We start from the raw sequence: 18,577 nt of genomic DNA, 5'->3' as shown, positions 1-18,577 counted from the left end.
CAGCTGAAGGACTAAATAATGCCAGCTGGGATTAGATGAAAGCTTCAGCCCGTCTGCTCTGAGAGACACACGCACACATCTTGTCAGAGGAAATGAATCCTATAGGCTTTAAATCCCAACGAGCAAAACTGCAGCAAATCAGGTTATTTCTGAGATGGTACAACTGTCTGCATCGTCGGGGGGTAGACTGAGGTATTTGGGGCCCAGGGCAAACAGCATGGGGTGCCCCACTTCAACTCTAGTTTTGTTTTAAATTTTATATGTACTTTTAAAATATATATATTTTCTAGTGGAATTTTAAATTCATAGACCAAAACAACACTATCAGTAAATACGATGACATTAAGACTATCATAAACAGAATCTACAAGAAATATGAATATATAAATGAAAGCAGTCATGATAAAATGATAAATGGCAATGGCACCCGATACGGATCTTTTCTGATTTCAGGAGCAAAGCAGGGTCAAGTCTGGTTAAACCTCAAGTAAGTGGATGTACCTGGGAATACTAGGTGCTGTAAATCAACTCAACCACGTGGGGGCGCTTTCTGGTGATTTTGCCAAACACCCGGTCCCAAGTCTGAGTGAAAGCAGAGGGTTGGGTCAGTGAAGACTTCAATCTGAAGGTGGGAGTTATGAGAAAACATACAGGAAAAAGACTCAAGCTGGAGAAAAAAAGAAGAAGAATACAAAAAATACGGGCACGTAAGTCAAGACATTACTTAAATAAATATGAACTAAATTAATATCTAAATCTTGAAACAGAATTGGAACAGAGTAAAGGGGAACCAAGCAACAACACTCTAAAATATAGAATGAAATTAAATATTCACTCTCACCATTAACTTAGGTGATATTTTCTATGTACATCAGACACTTCATAAAATAATGACAAATTAATTTAGATTCAGATTTCACTGTTAATGTTTTGATAGTTTTCAAAAAACTGTGGCCTTGTTTGGTATAAACTTTATTGATTTGATTCAAATGTCTAGATATGAAGGTTTTCATCTTCCGGATTTGAGTTTAGCATTAATCATACTCATTTTACCGGTATGTTTTGTCTGAAATGACTCCAAACATCGCTTCTATAAATTTCCGTTATTCTGCAGCTGCGAGTCACATGATTGCTTGTGATGCCTTCATGGTGTCAGATTGAAATCAGGAGAAAAATAAGTTTGACCTATAGTAACACGTAGCAGAGAGAAAAAAACAAAACAAAGATATTTTGGTGACTTATAGTGTTCGAAACTTGTTACATGTCAAAGACTGTAAATATTATGCTAACGTGTTTCTTTTAATCTAACATTTTTTACATCTAAAAGTTGAAAGAATCAAACCACGTTGCCTTTAACGTCCTCGTTTCCGGCGGCAATTTAAAGCAACTGAGTTGGTGGTTTATTAGAGCAGCGCTAACAGAAACCCTGAATATAGGAGAGACAGTCTGAAGTTGGGATGACAGAAGTTTACCAAGTGGCTTTGCAGCACACAGGAAAACCTCTAATGCGTTTCCCGGAAGATGGATGGCTACTTTTTTATCAGTAAATGTCAACAAGAAGCGTGAAAATCTGTTCTTCATCCTCCGGACACACAACACAACCCCTAAAAGTTTGGAAACTTTTGAAGAGCTCCGAAGTTTTGGGAAGAACCGTGTTGCGCAGAAATGTCAGAGCCAGCAAAGGAGAAGGAAAACATTCCTGACGAGTCTGCAGGAGGAAAACGGATTCCAAACGGAGGGAATGCTGCGAAAACCAGGGAGGTAAGAGACTAAAGAGACGAGCAGATTCCTCCTTTCAGGGCTTTTCTTTTCTTTTCTTTTGCTTTAAAGAAACATTTCAGCCACATGACAGCTGTAAACTGCTGGACTCCTGCGCCTTCAGCCTCATAAAACGATCATCTCAAGACGCTTCATCAGAAACTTTCAGCTCACAAATTACATTAAAGTACATTTTTCTTTAAATAAAATAACTTGATAAATATCATTGTGCTCATTTTCGTGTTACCATGCAGTTTAACACAAGTGCAATATTTTTCCCAATTTAAAAACAAAAGTTTTCACCACAAAACATTTTTAAAAAAATACAGCCTATCTGAAAATTTAAATAGGTTTTTAGTTTGCATATTCTCTGTAAAACAAGACATAAACTGTGAAATGATGTTAGGAAAAATCGGCAAATATTAGAATTCGCTTTTGCACATGAGAGGCGGAGCTTCTGATAAAGAAACACGCGTTAAGCCCCGCCCTCACTAAATTATATCATTAGGCACTTCCGGTTAATCAATTACCTCAGAAATGAATGGGTATAGGTAAAGAACACATTTATATTTATATTTCACAGAAATGTATTTAATTCAAAACAGGAATATACTTTTAAGACTTACGTTTTTTTTTTTTTTTAAATGCTTTAGCGGCATTTTTGTGACGGAGGACCCCCCCCCACACACAATATATATATATATAAATAAATTAAATATATATATATATATAAATAAATTAAATATTGCTAGATTTTTTTTTAATATTACACCTCTCATGTTAGGTTGGGGGGTGTTAGGAGCTGTAAGCTAGCACGTAAACAGAGAGCTCTCGGCAGTGACAAGGGAATGGCGGGGGGTGTCCCACCCACAAACCAGAGTGGAATTTCTTAATAACTCCTTCTGCTCTGTTTAAACGATGTCCTAGAAAACAGACGGATGTTATATATATATATATATATATATATATATATATATATATATATATATATATATATATATATATATATATATATATATATATATATACACACACACACACATACATACATATTTTAATATTGTCTTTCTTCAGAAATGATCATTTTTTCCTCTTTTTCTGTTTTCCAGCTTCTTTTTCGGAGTACATCATTTCTAGTTGTGCATTTCCTGTTTGCATGTCTACTAGCAATAGCACAAATTAACTTTTCTACTTTAAAATAATAAAAAGAATATAGATAAAATATGTTAAGACCCGGATTTTACAATATGGCATGTTGACACTAAAATTGTGTGTTAGCAGGTTTTTATCGGTAATGCTTCTTTTTTTTCCTTTAAACTTTTAAAGAACAAAATACAATAGATATTAAAATGACTTTTTATAAAAGAAGTTAGTTCCTGTTTTGGCTATATTGTAGCCAAAACATATATGTATATGGCCGTATTTGTCCTATTTCAGTTGGTCACTTTATGCTACTTGTGTTTCAGGACTTTGAGTTGGCTGCCATTTACGTGTCAGATGCTCAGTACAACAGGAACATCTACTTTGACACTTCCCCTCAAGCTGTCAGGTGAGATCTCACCTCTTTACCTGCTTTGGTTTTTGTTTTATTCTACATTGAAGCTGCATGAAGTTACAGCCGCTCCTCACTTCTGTATGTGCAGGCTCTATCTGCTCTACCATCACTGGATCCTTAAGGTGCTCCTCTACTTCTTCATCGTGCTCAACTTGTCTCTGGCCATCTTTGAGGAGCCGGCTGTCCTCCCGCTGCCCACGTGGGTACGATGCCAATGTTTTAAAACACAAAAGGTTTCCAATCGGGTGGAGTGCATTTCTGGTTTCAAAACTCTTCCTCTGTCATCTCCGTGCTTTATGCTGCGTTTACATGTTGGTTGGATGAAATGAAGCACAATGGAAGACGGTTTTATTTGTTTTGGGAAAGCTGGAGCTCTGAGATTGCTGCCAGTCAATGGCCAGTCTGGTTTTCTGGTTTCTCTGGTTTCTAATATACAGTTAGCAATTATGCAATTGTGGTTAAACAAAAAGAAAGCCTTGATCTAATGTGTCATTGAGAGTTACCTCACTGATCTCTGCAACCATTTTTATCTTAGCAAATCCAGTTTAGACCGCCAAAAAAAAATCCAAATAACCTAAATTCTAATAATCATGTCGGCTCGTGAGAACCCGCTCGTTTTTGTGGGCTGGGAGGTGCTGATGCTCTCAGAGGGCATGTTTTTAGAGGAATACTAGAGGAAGTGTGTGAATGGATCAAAATGCCACTTTTGGATTTCTTTTCATGAGGAATGAACATTAAATTACACTTAAAAGCTTAAAATTGATTTTTGCATGGTATAGGCCTTTAAAAGTTATTACATAGGGATCAGCTGACATCTGTGGTCCTTATGGTAGAAAATAAATGGAGAACATTTTGAGATGGCTTAAAGACTCACCCCAATCATCTTTTGATCTAAGTTAGTGTTCTTTTCATTATGTTTCTGCTGTTCTTGGTATTGGACCAAAACCTGTGTTGTTTTCTAGGACATAGTTTCTGGAGAGCGGCCGTTTATTAGAAGTTTGCCTTCGAGTTGTGGGTGGGAATGTTCGCCCCTCTTTCCCTCTTTTTACCCACTCTCCTGCTAGCTTACAGCCCCTGACACCACCAACCTAACATAACAGGTGCAACAAAAATGGCGAGCAATATTGGAGCCATTTTGCCGTACAGTTGTGAGCCAGATGCCAGCTTAGACGAGGACAACAAAGACCCACATGGATTTATTTGTCTACAGGTGGATGCATTAGAATAGAGCAGAGCAGGGAGCTTGTGGCCTGCCCATTTTATTTTCTACAAAACAAATGTGTTCTTTTTTTCAAAGCATTTTTCTTTTTAAATTTTTGATCTGCTCCTGTTTCACAACAATTTGAATAAAGAAATACTCGGAAATTTGTCCTCCATCAGAAAAATGCCACAAAACATAATAAAAACACAAAAGATGCTTTTTTCCTTTTTAATCAGAGTGGATCTTCAAGCCTATTGATGGATTCAAAGCTGTCTTTGAAAGGTCGGTTAGTTGTTATGCTATCTTTGTAATGATGTGTTTTGTCCTCCACAGGCCACCATGCTCGTAGAGCTCTTCTGTTTGCTCGCCTTCACCCTACGAATGGGTCACTATGCTAAGGTGATCCCTCGAGACAAGTTCTGGAAGGACCCCAAAAACCTCTGCATCATCGCCACGCTGGTGGTAAGAGGGTCGGCCATCACTACTGTGGGAGGGGCATAGCTGTAAGGGGGAGGAGCACTAACTAATGTTTTCATAGAATTTCTGCAGTGACCTCCCGCTTTAAGTAATTACATTATACATTTTTAAAACTTTAATCATTATTAGTTGTTTCACTAAGTAACTCGGGCATCAGTGTTGCTTGTTCTGTTCTGAACTGGTTGCATCTGGACTTCCTTGTTTTGGGAGCAAATGCTGAATTTGCTGCAGTTTGCTGAGCAGAGTTCCTGTCCAGCCAGAATATGCTGAGAAAACTTTCTGCTGCTGTTGGGAAACAGACTTTAGCCTGAGCTGCTGCCTCGTCAGCACCTTTAAAGAGGAGAAGCTTCCTGAAGGCTCAAACTGGATGAGATAGATGAGAAATGCTTCACTTTCTGCAACATTTGTTGAGAATCTGCCATGAATAGTTGTTTATTTGTGTTAAATTTGGTTGCTTTGCTGAAAAACTTAAAATAAATGTTAAATGAAAGTTGACACGGTAAATTCAGATTGTTTTAGAGTTAAAATTGCAAAACTGATTCCTGATAAATTGTTAACTTTTTAAAATAATTGCATTTTTTTTAGTTTTTTTTTAAATAAGAAAGAAAATATGTATTGTAAACTGAGGCTGTATTCTATGTAAAATAAATACATTAACTTTATGAATATTTACAAAAAAATGTAGACAGCAAAATGTACAAAAGTATTTGTACATTTTTATTTGCAATAGTTTTTCCTTTTAAAACTATTTAGAATATTTTCTTCCTTTTTCTAGAAAAACAAGTTTTTAAAAATATTTATTTGTTAATATTTTTCCACTTTTTTCATTTAGACTCAACTAATCTCAAATTTGTTTTTTGAGTCAGACAAACCTTTTTGCATTTTCATGATTATTATTTTTTGCATATTTAGGCAAAACGTTGCCCAAATATAACATTTCAAAACAAATTTTAACTGATAAATATAACATTTTAAAAATCATTTTTCAATTTTTTTTAAATAATTGGACTATTCATCCTCCAATTCTTTTATGTTTTTAGACTTCAGTTCATATTTTAAGGGAAGACAGATTTGTTGTTTATTCTATGCTCATAAAATAATCCTTAAGAAGTTAATTAAATTTCTCTCTACCTGCAAAAATTAGTTTCAATGTGAATTTTGATAATTCTGTATTAAACTAGTTCAAATTTATCTTAATATTATAGCTATTTGTAAAAACAGAACAAGAATCCCGGCATTTGAAAACATTTAAAATGTATTTTCTTTTAACCCCCAGGATTTGTTCTGAATGCCTCTGTTCTTCTGTGTGCAGCTCACCTTGACTGACATGGTCATCTATGGTGCCCTGAAAGCTGCGGACTGTTACGGCGTCCGCTGGTCCAGAGTCCTGCGACCGCTGCTGTTGATCAACGTGACAGAAGGACGGCAGGTGAGTTTCTGTGTAAAGTGCAATCACCAGGTCAGGATCAACCTTGGAGAGAATGACTGTATTGTGCTTAAAAATTTCCACTGGTTAAATAATAATAATAATAATTGATGCAAGTATGAAAGAGTTAGAAATATATTTCTGCACCTTTTGGACTCCAGAGAACCACAGTGAGTCTTCATCAACTTTCTGAGGAGTGATCAACCAAAAATGAGTCCAAGAGCTCATCAAGGTCTCTCCAGAGAGGTCATTGAACAAGCAGAAGAACTTAAAATTAAGCACAGATCTCACTTGGCTTACTGAAAGTCAGACTTCATGATTCAACAATCCCTTCTGACAAAAATGGACCCATTTGAGAGTTCAAAGAGAAAATACAGAGCAAGTAGAACTCTAGAGCTCACTGTAACGAGACAAAAGATCTCTCTGGCATTTTCGGAGCAACAATCCGTTGTGGTGGTGGTAGTGTGATGGTGTGGGCTAGAATTTTTGCCATTTCTGAATTCTGTTTTCCACCAGAAGATACTGAAGGAGAAAATTCTGCATTGATTTATGAGCCAAAGCGGGAGGATGCCTGAATCTTGCAGCAGAACAACGGAAGTTCTAGAATAATAAAGTCAAAGTTTAGACTGAAATCTAACCCTAAACAGTTGTTCAATATGGAAAAATAATAATTACAGAAAAGGAAAAGGGAAAAAAAAATACAAATTCATAGCTCTGCATTGTTTGCATAAACTTCTTAATTTAAGCAGCATTTTTAGTTTTATTCTTCTTTTCAAAAGTTAACAAAACACTTTTAGAGACGCTGGGAGCTTTGTTTTTCCTGGCTGCTGGTGCCTGAACGTCTCATTAGTTTGTGTGAATGTCGAGGGAGCACGTGCGTCTCCTGAGAAGAGGAGCATAAGGTTGAGTTTGTGTGTTTGATTATGTTCAGCTCCGTCGAGCGTTCAGGAGCATCCGGAACGCTCTTCCTCAGATCTTCTACGTCTTCCTGCTCTTCATGTTCAGCATCCTGCTGTTCTCCCTCATGGCTCTTAAGCTGCTGGGCAAACGGTGAGACCACAGCCTTTCCTGTTGTCATTCCAACGCGCATTTAGCTCAGTTTATTTTTAATTTTACGTTGATCAGATAAAGTGTGTGCCACTTAAATGTTTGTGTTTTTTTTAACTGTTAGAGAGCCTTCAGTATGAGGTTGCCAAAGATTGTATTTTGGATGTTGTTTGTAGATGCAATCCTTTAGAAGTTGTATTTAATTTCCTTCCATGCATTGAAAAGCTTAAAATGTGGTATCATCGGCATAAAATATTTTTTTTTATCTTTTTACAGATGACCTATTTTCTGAAGAGTATGTACCTTGCAGTTTACACATTGTGACAAACTCTGGTTGCCATGGCCACACTAAAGAACATATTTTCTAAACTATTAAACTTTCAGAAATTGAACTTTTTCTTTCATTCTTATGGTCTATTTAAAAGAAAAAGTTTAAAGTTGCGTTCCTAACGGCTACATTTCTTAAGTAGGATTCAAGTTTGAATTTAGGAAATCAAAATGTTTTATACGTCTTGATTTAAGTTTGTTTTGCTTCATCTGATGTTTTCTCCACAGAGATCTGAAGACCATTTATGGAAAGCCGTACTTTACAAACTACATGGATATAGTCTTTGATCTGTACGTCCTCGTCACCACAGCCAACAGCCCTGACGTCATGTAAGGACTCACAAATAAAACCTTCTCCATACAACATTCAGATCTAAAAATGTCTTTTTTTTGTAGATTTAAAAATGATCTCAAAGTAATTTTCATATATTTATGTATTTATAGAACACAAGAAACTGCATCCACTGCTGCCTGATATAAACATCTTCTGAGAACGTAAAAACAATCATAAAAATTTCCATTTGCAAAACTTAACAGAAAAAAAAATTAAAAGAAAATGTACAAATTTCACTAAATGAATTCGGATACCACCATTTTATAGCTTTACTGCCCTCGGTGGTCTGCTTAGTTTATTGTAATCATTAGAGGTTCAGAGTATAGTCAGAAAGAGATACGTACCAACACAAAATCAAGTCGTTTCCGCAGTGCTGGGGAATTAGGGAAGGAAGCACTGCACAGCTAACTCAGATTTTTGTGTTTTTGTACCATGTGTGGGGTTTGAACACAACCCCATAGCCAGACTTTGACTGCAGTCTAACGTGCAGTCGTCACTTTGCTTAGAATGTTTCTAAACACAATCAAGTATTTTCTCAAGATCCTATCATGTGGACGTTAACAGTGTTTTGTCTCCGTGTGAAAGAAAGCGTTAGAAATGTAACGAGCTGTTTTAAAATCCTTTCACCCTTCTTCCTCTTTTCATCTTTCTCGCTTTTTTTCCACAGGATGCCAGCGTACAACGCCAACGTTGGTTTTGCCATATTCTTCATCTTGTACATCCTCATCAACACTTACATTTTTATGTCCGTTTTCTTGGCTGTGGTTTACAACAACTATAAAAAATACCTAAAGGTAAAGCTTTTAGGCTGCCAAGATTCTTATCTTCATGTTTTACAGTTTATGTTCCGCCTTTTCCTCTTATTGCTCCTGTTTTTCCTGTTTTTTTCTCCTTGATTTGCACTTCTAAAAAAAAAAACTTCTTTGGCACTTGCTCTTATTGTTTTATGGTTCTTGTTTCTTCATCTTCTTGTTTTTTGATCTTTTACTTTTCAAAAATGTAAGGAACGTTTACCCTATAAATTGTGCGCCTGCACATTTTTTTCCAAAACCATACAAAATACAAGTTTTTTTATTTTAAAATCTTTTTTATGTCCAAATGTTTGGGCTCTAATTGCACAGATAGTAAAAGGAATAAATGCAAAAGAGATTCTGAGCTAAAACGTGAGCAATTCCGTTGTTGTCCAGGAAGAGGTACGGCAGCTGGTCAGGGCCAAAAGGCACAAAATGGTGCGGGCATTCGCAGTTCTGCAGGAGCAGAGGGAAGAAGGCGGTCAACCTGTGGTGACCAGGAACAACTGGAACCAGCTCATCCCGCTGGTGCAGCCCAACCTGTGCAGTGCTCGCAGACAGCTGATATGGAGTGTCTGCGACGACAAAAACCAGGGCTTCCTTGGTAAGTCGTCCTCAAAGAAAATGTGGTGTGAAGCCATGATGCATCTTCATAATGTGTGTTTTAACTTTCCTGAAATGGTGCATTTAAGGACCCATCACCATCATTAAACAGTGCTGGTTTGAACCCTGAGAACTAGAGGTGTGTTTGGGTCAGTGACTGTCCATTTTTAGTCTGGTTTCAACTATAGTAAATAATGTATGCATCTCCTAACCTAGATTAATACAAATAAATATATCATATTACTTTAGATTTAGATTAAGAACTTTTAAGAATTCACACCTTCTCAGTGGTTAACCCTAATACTTGTACTTTGAACTATAGTGCTCCCTTGTTTATTGTGTTGCATTCTAAAAATAACCTGTGAAGCAGTCGTTTTTATTTTTATTTTTTTACAATTCTCATAGGTGTTTTCAGGCTGTAAATGTCCTCACGACACACTTTTCTCAAACAAGCATTGTCAAGTATAAGTCTTCTTAGACAAAGAAGTCCAATTTTATAGAATGAAAACAAAGATCTGATAAGAGATTTATATAAAAAAAAAAGCAAAATTGTCTTTAAAAAACCTGCGATGGACTACTGTATTTATAAATGACCCCCGGCAGACATGTCCACGGAACATGGTCTGCATGTAATGCATTTAAATGATCTTCCTTGTTCTGGTGTGGTACATTTTGTGTCTTAGACTGCTCTTTGTTGATTTTGGTGAACAGATAAAGTGGCTTTTATTCAGCTCGCTGACCTCCTCAACATTGAGGTGATCGCTCTTAAGCCTCGATCGCACCCCTTCCTGAATTTATTCCCCAACTTCTACCAGTCTGCTCCAAGCCGCTTCGTTTGCAAAGTTGTCCAACATCGGTAAGCCGAGGAGTTTTTTTTTTTGTGTGCCTTAAACATTTAAATTGATCTGTTTCCTTTAAAAAGACAACTCTGACGTGTTAATGCTTTTGTCTTCTTTAGGGGCTTTGTGATCGCTTTTGACCTCATTATCCTCGTGAATACCGTGTTTATCGGTCTGGATGAGAAGAACCCTTTGATCTCCAACTCTGAATGGGTTTTCCTGACTCTGTACCTGCTGGAGATCCTATTGAAGCTCTATGTGTTTGAGCCAAGAGCTTTTTTCTCCAGACACAACTTCTGGAACTGGTGAGGAATGATCTTTGAATTTTGTCTGAAAGCTTTAAGAACAGTTCTTTTTTTTTAAGCTCTTTTGTTTCAAATGATGTCTTTGGCTTAGCGTATTCTCAAATGAACAGAGCTTCATTGTTTTATTTGTCTTTTCCAGGGTTGTTTTTGCTCTTCTTGTGGCTGTTGTGTTGCTCCAAGTAAAGTTTTAAAGCGTTTTAGCTCCTCAAAAGAGTCGGCTGGATTGGATCACAAACTTGTGCTGCAGAGATTCAGGAAATAAAGACAGATTTAGAGGTTTAGGAAAGTATTTTTGTAAAGTTCCATCTGTTGTCAGCAGTTTTCACACACCTGGGTTTGTTCTCATATTTGAATCCATTTCCTGGACGAGCGTTGAGCTGCAGACACAGGAGCCATTTGGCGGTTTAACCCTTCCAATCCAACACCATAGTCTTCAGTGTTAAGCAGTGAGGTTCTGTGTTCTATTTTTAGAATTTTTGGTATGAACTGATCATGGATGTGAACCTACAACCTACCGGTTTCAGAGTAGACACTCTCCCGCTAGACTTGAAAAGCTGCTGTGTCAAACAGCTGCAATGACATGACCACAAAAACACACTTCCTGTCCTAAATAAATGCTCGCGAAATCTTCCCGCAAAACCACCATCGTTGTTAACTTTTCCTCTTAAACAGTTTGATTGTGTTGCATCTGCACAGAATACCTGCCTTTAACATCAAAGATTGCAAGAGTCTAAGCTGTTATCTGCTACTTTCCTAAATGTAGACCAGTTTGTTGGGATGTTTAAGGCAGAAAGTTTTAAGAATTGTAATGTCTTTGTGTGTGCTATTGAGGAGGTAAAAAAAACAAAAATCATACAAAACATTTTTTTTCTTTCAGAAGTATTACATTTTAGTGGCTACTGCAATCAAGCAAAACATCTCACTGTTTATTCTATGGCTTATATTAATAAAGAAAATTAAATCATGATTTAAAAAAAAAGTTCCTAACTCAAAAAGTCCATTCAATCAAGGCATTAGTGCGTTAGATAAACATCACTCATGAAATATTATGCAAAAACAGAAATAAGTAAGGCCTTTTTTTTAAAAAAATTGGACATTTTTCTTTTTCTTTCTCATTTTAGTTAAGTTTAATTATTTTGTTTTATTTTATTTATTTTTTGCAGCATGTGGCCAGGGTGCATGTTTTTCCCCCCATTTGAATTAGTTGCTGGCTGCCCTGCAATAACATAAAATAAAATCCAATTTGAAAAAGAAAAGAAAAATCAATTATGATGAACAGAACTCTTGTTAATCCTTTAAGATTGGTTAAAATTATACAAACGTTTCTATTCATTTGTTTTCATTGTTACAGTTTAAAGTCTTATTGAGGGGAATAAAGTCTTGTTTGTTTTTTGAAGGTTTTCTGGAAGATTTCTGTAGTTCAAAACTCCTATGTTTTGTCACCTTAAACGTTTAATATAATAGTTTGAATTTCTTTAATCCTAATGCTGTAAAATTATTTAGTGTTAAAAAATGTCTTTGTTTAGGTTTGACACCATCATTGTCGTCTCTGCTCTCATTGCCACCAGCGTAAACTCCGCCTTGGGATCATGTAAGTTCTTATTTTACCATCCCTTTTGCCATCGATGTGCCAACATCTATAAATTATTCATTAAATAATCAGAAAATTAACTATATATGATCATTTCCCCTAAATTACTTACCGTTTTACAATTACAATGACTCAATGGCTCCGCCCCTTTATTGCTGCAATGACAACAGTACACACTTCCTATTAACATGAATATAAGAAATAGATAAAAACAATAATTCAGATTGTTCCTTTTACTAGTCAAAATTAAATTGCTGCAGCATAAAATGCAACATCTTGATTTAAAGTTGGGATGATAAAAAAGCAAGTCTCCCGGACTCGCTGAGTTGACTTTATCTACATAGGAAATTGTTTAAGCTTTTTGTGTTTCTCCTACGGTTTTATTATGTCACCATTGCCAAAATGTGTTCAGTACTGTTGAAAAACTAAACCTTCACAACCTAAAAACACTTTGCCTGTTTTACATTAAGCCACATAGAATAAGTCTATACTGATCAAAGGGTAATTTGATGAGTATTTAAGGATAAATTCATTTATGTAAATGCAACATATATTTTGGTGTTCACATCCAGACATTTTTAGACATTTGGAATATAAATGGAATGAATAATCTTTTGTTAATTGGATTTTCTGTTTTGATGCAGCGGGGGAATACACCAGCCGCCAGATCCTGGACATTGTCTTCATCCTGCGAGTCCTCCGGCTGGTCCGGGTGGTGGACAACATCCAGAGGTGGAAATGCACTCATTAAAACTAAATAATGCAAACATATCTGCAGCAGGAAGGCATCCGCTGAGCTCCAGCCCAGTCCAAATCAACAACCAGAGGCAGAGAGACAACAGAGATCTCACCCATTGGTTTTTATTGGGGCCAATTTTCCTGACTGTTTTTTGAACATTTTGATTTCAAGTCTAAGTGAGAAATTAGATTAATTGAAATATCAAAGCCTTTTCACTACCAGTTGTCTTGAGTAACAAGTCAGAGTATTTTTTCACTGCTGTGAATTTGTTGTGTTGTGGATTTGCTGGACTGTGTGACCAGGCACCTAGTGGTTATCAGGTGAACTGACTCCACTTTGATTGTTAAAAAAGGCTAAATAAGTAATCTTTGGTGTAAAATCAGTCTTTTTAACATGAAAATCGATGAGAAATAGCCTATTTTAACAGCCTCTAGTGGTATTTTGAAGAAACTGCAACTTCAAATGTTTCCAGGCTTATGTCATATTCAGGACCAGATGTGGGGCTTAATTAAAAACTGGTTACCATGGAAACATTTTCTTTTGGTAAGAGGGGTGACATCTGATGAACCTGTTAAACCTTTAACTGCCTGCTTAACAAAATGGTGTTATTTTTTATTTATTGATTGTGTGTATTACTCACCCAAAGCAATAAACAAAAGAAAATCAACTATTTTTATTCACCCCCCCCCCCCCCCCGTTGTTAAAGGGTTAAAAACTAAAATATATAAATAAATACATCTCTTTTCACTTTTACTTCACTGTTCCAGCAAAGCCAAAGTCCTTCATTGTTTCTTTGTATTGTTTTCACTGGTGTGTTTTGTGCAGATCTTCCTGCTTTTTTCCCCTTAACTTTTGTTTGACTTTAACTAAAGATTTGTAAGCTAACTGTGGACCTGCTCTGTCTGTTAGGTTCCGCACAATCATTAACACGCTGATCCGGATCGGACCTGCCATCTTTACGTTTGGACAGCTCATTGTTGTGAGTAACTGACTGTAATTTGACCTGAACACAATTTTCTCTGATTTTTTTCAAGTACACGTGATTTTTATTTTGAAGGAACAGGAGCTACTTTAGTTGTAGTTTATTTTAAAACAGTTCTTTTTACCTTTTAGTATGTAATTACAAGAAATCCTATTGGTAAAACACAACAAATAACCATCTGTGCTTTTTTGTTTAATTGCTTGTACTTTTAACTGTTTTGTTATTTTTTTAAAGGCAAAAAATTAGGTTTCTCTTTCAAAAAATGACATTTATGAATAAACCTAAAATAACAAAATTGTTAAAAAGAAACTAAATATTAGTATTATGTTTTGTTTGTTGTGAGTCGCTTTTATGAATCATTCCAGAAAATTTTAACCAAACTGCAATCATGAAATAGGTTCTTTTGAGTTCAAATATTATTTTTACACATACGGCATAGATTGTTGTGTATATTAAAACTTACACATAAACATTTTTCACATCGGATAGATGTGCTGCTGTGCTGCTTATATGCATATGTTGCTGTTTGGGTCTTGCTCCCAAAAGCATTTTAACTGTTTCTAATCACTGAAAAATAATTTACTTAAAAAAAAAGTGTTTTATTTTTATTTTTAAACTTTGCCAAAAAGACCCATTTGAATGGACCTGAAACAGCTAATGTTTATTTGCAAATTTCTGGTTTCTTTTTTATCTGCCCTCCCTTATTTTTTCTTGGAGTGATTTTATTAATTATTAAAGTAAAATGTTTTATGCATACAGTGTTCCTAGTTCAGCGGTTACTTTTTCTCTGATAAATGAAGGAAAATCACCCAAAGTTGTGCATTTCATGGGTGATTAAGTGTAGTTGTAGTTCATATCAGAAGTTGTCACTAATGTTCTCCACCTCATCAGGTGGTGTATTACATCTTTGCCATGCTGGGAATGGAGATTTTCAAGAATAAAGTGAAGTTTTACGACGACTCCAGCGACCCTGATAAGCAGTACTGCGGAAACCCGCTGCTCAAAGGCACGGCCTTCGCAAATCTCAACTACTGCAAGAACAACTTCAACAACGTGGTGTCGTCCTTCGTCCTGCTGGTGGAGCTCACTGTGGTCAACCAGTGGCATGATATCCTTCCTTTAATTCACTCTACGTAGTTTGTTCATCCTCAGGGGTTTTACAAACTCTCTAAAATGTCCTCTTTGACTCCAGTTCATGATGCATATGTTTTTTTTAACTGAGCCACTTCTCAGCAGCGGCTTCGTCACTGTCACAAACGTGTCCGCACGGATCTTCTTCGTCATCTTCCATATCACTGTAGTCATCATCATCATCAAGTAAGTTTATGAGCTCCTTAATGACTATGAAGGGAAGAGGGTTGGACTTTTTTTAAATCTCCTTTTAGGAATACAAATGAGCTGCTGTGTGTCAAAAAACAAAGGTTCAAAGCTGAGCTTGTACAGATGGTGTTGACCTCTCTGTGGTGAATCTCACTAATTTTCATCAAAATTTGGCCTTTTTGGTTCACCATCAATAAAATCAATTTCAAAATAAAACTTTACTTGATTTAAAGACCCACTCTTCTGAAAATGTTTTTTTTGTGTGTTTATAACAAGTTCTTTTGCATTTTTCTCGTGTTTAAAGATAATTTAGATTCAAAATGCATTTCTGAGCATTTCTTTATTGAAATCGTTGTGAATCAGGAACACAAGAAAATAATGCTGCAGGAAAAAGATCGTATTTGTGACTTTGAAAATACACTGGCCGGGCAACAAGCAAGAATGTCCAATATGTTCTCTCAAAGTGAAACGTTTTTTGTCTTTGTTTTAAGCTACAAAGAAGACTTAAAGGAGACTGATTTTCCACACCTAATATTTTCCCTGTAAATGGTTTTTATGAGAAAGTACTTTTACTCTGTACTTGTGTCAGCCAGACATCTCTTGCCGTCTTCTGGTTGTTATACACAGGATTTGCACAGGGCATTCAGATTTAGAGGACAACAAAATTTAAAGAAATATTACTTTTTTAAATTTCGAATTATTTTTAATTTGTTTTTTTCTAGATGTATGCTAATGTCCACACCTCTGCTGCAATCTTACATTTTTTCGGTATTAAGGCTTCTTTTTCCAGAATTTCTCCTGATGTTGTTTCACCGTTGACTAGACCAACTGTAGCTTTGACATTCCTGTGGTCATTCTCACAAAATCCAAGGTGTTAGCATCACGGAGGACACCCCCCCCCCCCCAGCCTTGTTCTGCTTTAATGGTTTTTCTGTTTCTTTCTTTCATCTTTTAGCATCTTTGTGGCGTTCGTGCTTGAGGCCTTCTTCTTGGAGTACTCTGACCTGCAGACATCGCTGGAGAAGAAAATCGAGGAGCTCAACCTTGCTATGGAGCAGTACGTTACCGTGACAACACATGATCTATACACATCCGGTGTTGTTGATTAAAAGCCTTCTTTCTTTCCTGTTCCTTGAGAAGATTTAAACTCACATTTACGATCAATTTTTTGTTTTGTTTTTAAACATTGTTGTTTCTTTTGTCTGATGTTTTTTTTTTCTCTTAAATGTTTTTTTTTTACAACTATTGTTGTGACTGAGGGAAATTAGTCTTACTGTGGTCAATTAAAGGCAGAAATGTGACACTTTGATGAAGAGATGATGGTCTATGGATAACAACACAAATCCTTGCAGCTATTCTGATAGCCTAAAGATGGATCACAAGTTCCTCTCCACATGTGTAGAGCTGGTTACTGTCAAACATCTGTTGGCATCCAAGGAGTAAGAACAGATGATACAATAACCTTTTTCTTACAGCTTAATAGAGTCACAAAGACCTTTCTTCACCTTCTGGACTTCAAAGATCCACACATGGAGCAAACCTGGAACAAAAAGAAGGAAATTTAGAAATACAAATATATTACAAAAGATAGCTCCATTTCATTTAACAAGTGTTAAATTGGTTAAAGAGAACTCTGCTAAATCCTAAGCAAACAAAGCTGTTCAATCCTGTCTAGTCCTAAAATATTGCTCTACTTGCTTCAGTCAAAGTCAGAATTCATGATTCAATAGTGATCCATAGGAGAGTTCAGAGAAGAAGACACTGCTGAGTAAAAAGAACACAAAGACTTGTCTCAAATCTGACAAAAACATCTGGATTATCTATAAAACATTTGGACAAAAAATGTGTGGATTAATGAGACAGAAGAGGAATTTTCTGAAAGAATCTGCACCTAAACTAACAACATTTCAGAACTTGAACATCAGATTAACGCATGGAGACCACCTGGTTTAGGGAGCAGAATCCAAACACAGGATCCGGGATCAAAAGGAAGGTTCTGGAGCGTTCTGCTTTGATTTTGGCTCTAAATCGCACGAAGGCTTTGTTTTGTGACTTAAAAGCAGTTTTTAAAGCCCTCCAATTTCAAAATACAAACAATTCTGCTAAGAATAAGGAAAATTAATGTTACTGCAGATGGGTTAAACAATTGCTGCCAATAATTCCAGGTCAAAGATGGTACAAGAAGATAGTAAAATTGGAGTTGATTCACTTTTCAATATCATCAAGAGGGGGAAATATGCAAAAAAAGGCCTACATTTGTATATTTAATTTTTATCAGAATCTATGAGAACCCCAGTTTTGGAACCATAAATGCATCGCAGATCTGATCATTTTAAAATCACAAAGTTTGCTTTCATCCTTCTGCAAAAATAGTGTAGTTATTATTGTTTTTCTTTTTCAGGGAAAGGTTAGACAACAGTCTGGTGAACGCCATGGAAACCATGGACAACAACCTGGGAACAGAGGAATCTCCAACCCCAAGTCGTTCATCCATGGTGTTTAAAATATCTTCAAAAAGTGAGTGAGAATCTTTTTCAGCTCGAATGGATCAGCCTGACGGGAAAACTCACGGCTGTGTTTCACGTCAGGATATCGGACGGTGGACGCGCTGTTGCAGCGGATTTTCGAGGCGGATCTGGCGCCTGAAGATTTGCCGGAGAACGACGAGGCTGAAGCTCAGAACACTGGGAGCTTTTCAAACCCAACGTTCGGCTCTGGCCCAGCATGAAAACAGCTTCCACTTTTATATAGTTTTACTCATACTGTACCAAACATACTGACGCTTATCCTGTGCAATGGGACAACTGTTGGATCAGGTCATTTCTAGTATTATTTTTTTTTTCATATTTTTGTGCCGCATTTCTGTGGGACACACAGATAAACACTGTTTTTCACATAAAGAGTACTTACACAGATGTTGATGGTGGACATTTTTAATGGCAGTAGAAGAAGGAAAAAAAGCAAATTTCAGGCTTTATCTGATTCTCAACTAAAAGTATCCCATTTTAATTTGAAGTAATCATTTTGTTGTTTTGTTTTTTTTAGCTTATTGATTGTAAAAGTTTCAGATTAAAAGACGTAATACCATTGAGTATACAAACGGATTGAAATGATTACATTTAAAATAAATATAAATAAAAATAAAGATATTTAAAGTCCAACTTTTTTTTAAACTAGTTTATCATGGATATAGTGGATTTAGTTTAAAAATGGGTAAATTATTGATAAAAAAAATGAGTCTTAAAGTTACTGATAAGGGAGCAGCCGTTAACTGAAAGCCTA

General features: G+C 36.2%; 1 protein-coding gene across 2 annotated transcripts; it reads left to right on the top strand.

Annotated features, from left to right (window-relative positions):
• Positions 1-580: 580 nt before the first annotated feature.
• On the top strand, positions 581-18,440 carry tpcn3 (two pore segment channel 3). 2 transcript variants are annotated; one of them, XM_023955259.2, is made up of 19 exons: positions 717-1,761; positions 3,225-3,307; positions 3,402-3,516; positions 4,848-4,976; positions 6,304-6,420; positions 7,349-7,467; positions 8,020-8,121; positions 8,793-8,919; positions 9,313-9,520; positions 10,231-10,375; positions 10,478-10,663; positions 12,190-12,254; positions 12,899-12,986; positions 13,903-13,972; positions 14,867-15,083; positions 15,202-15,292; positions 16,251-16,352; positions 17,697-17,812; positions 17,884-18,440. In XM_023955259.2, exons 1-19 carry the CDS (start codon positions 1,666-1,668, stop codon positions 18,021-18,023), a joined length of 2,316 nt encoding a protein of 771 aa, XP_023811027.1. In that variant the 5' UTR covers positions 717-1,665; the 3' UTR covers positions 18,024-18,440. The 2 variants fall into 2 exon arrangements, with proteins under 2 accessions (XP_078810278.1, XP_023811027.1); XM_078954152.1 differs by lacking the exons at positions 15,202-15,292; positions 16,251-16,352; positions 17,697-17,812; positions 17,884-18,440 and adding an exon at positions 581-707 and having other exon boundaries at positions 1,612-1,761; positions 14,867-15,191.
• Positions 18,441-18,577: the final 137 nt, after the last annotated feature.

Source organism: Oryzias latipes, chromosome 1 (genome assembly GCF_053564925.1).
Source record: "Oryzias latipes strain Hd-rR chromosome 1, Olatipes_Hd-rR_3.1".
Lineage (NCBI taxonomy): Eukaryota > Metazoa > Chordata > Actinopteri > Beloniformes > Adrianichthyidae > Oryzias > Oryzias latipes.
Note: the sequence above shows the minus strand (reverse complement) of the source record. Positions and strands in the feature narration are given on the sequence as shown.

Excerpts from the sequence above, each read along its gene's own strand:
- tpcn3 (XM_023955259.2), top strand. The coding sequence starts at position 1,666 with ATGTCAGAGCCAGCAAAGGAGAAGGAAAACATTCCTGACGAGTCTGCA. Across the intron at positions 3,308-3,401 it reads ACTTCCCCTCAAGCTGTCAG|GCTCTATCTGCTCTACCATC; the intron begins GTGAGATCTCAC and ends CTGTATGTGCAG. Across the intron at positions 17,813-17,883 it reads GTTTAAAATATCTTCAAAAA|GATATCGGACGGTGGACGCG; the intron begins GTGAGTGAGAAT and ends GTTTCACGTCAG.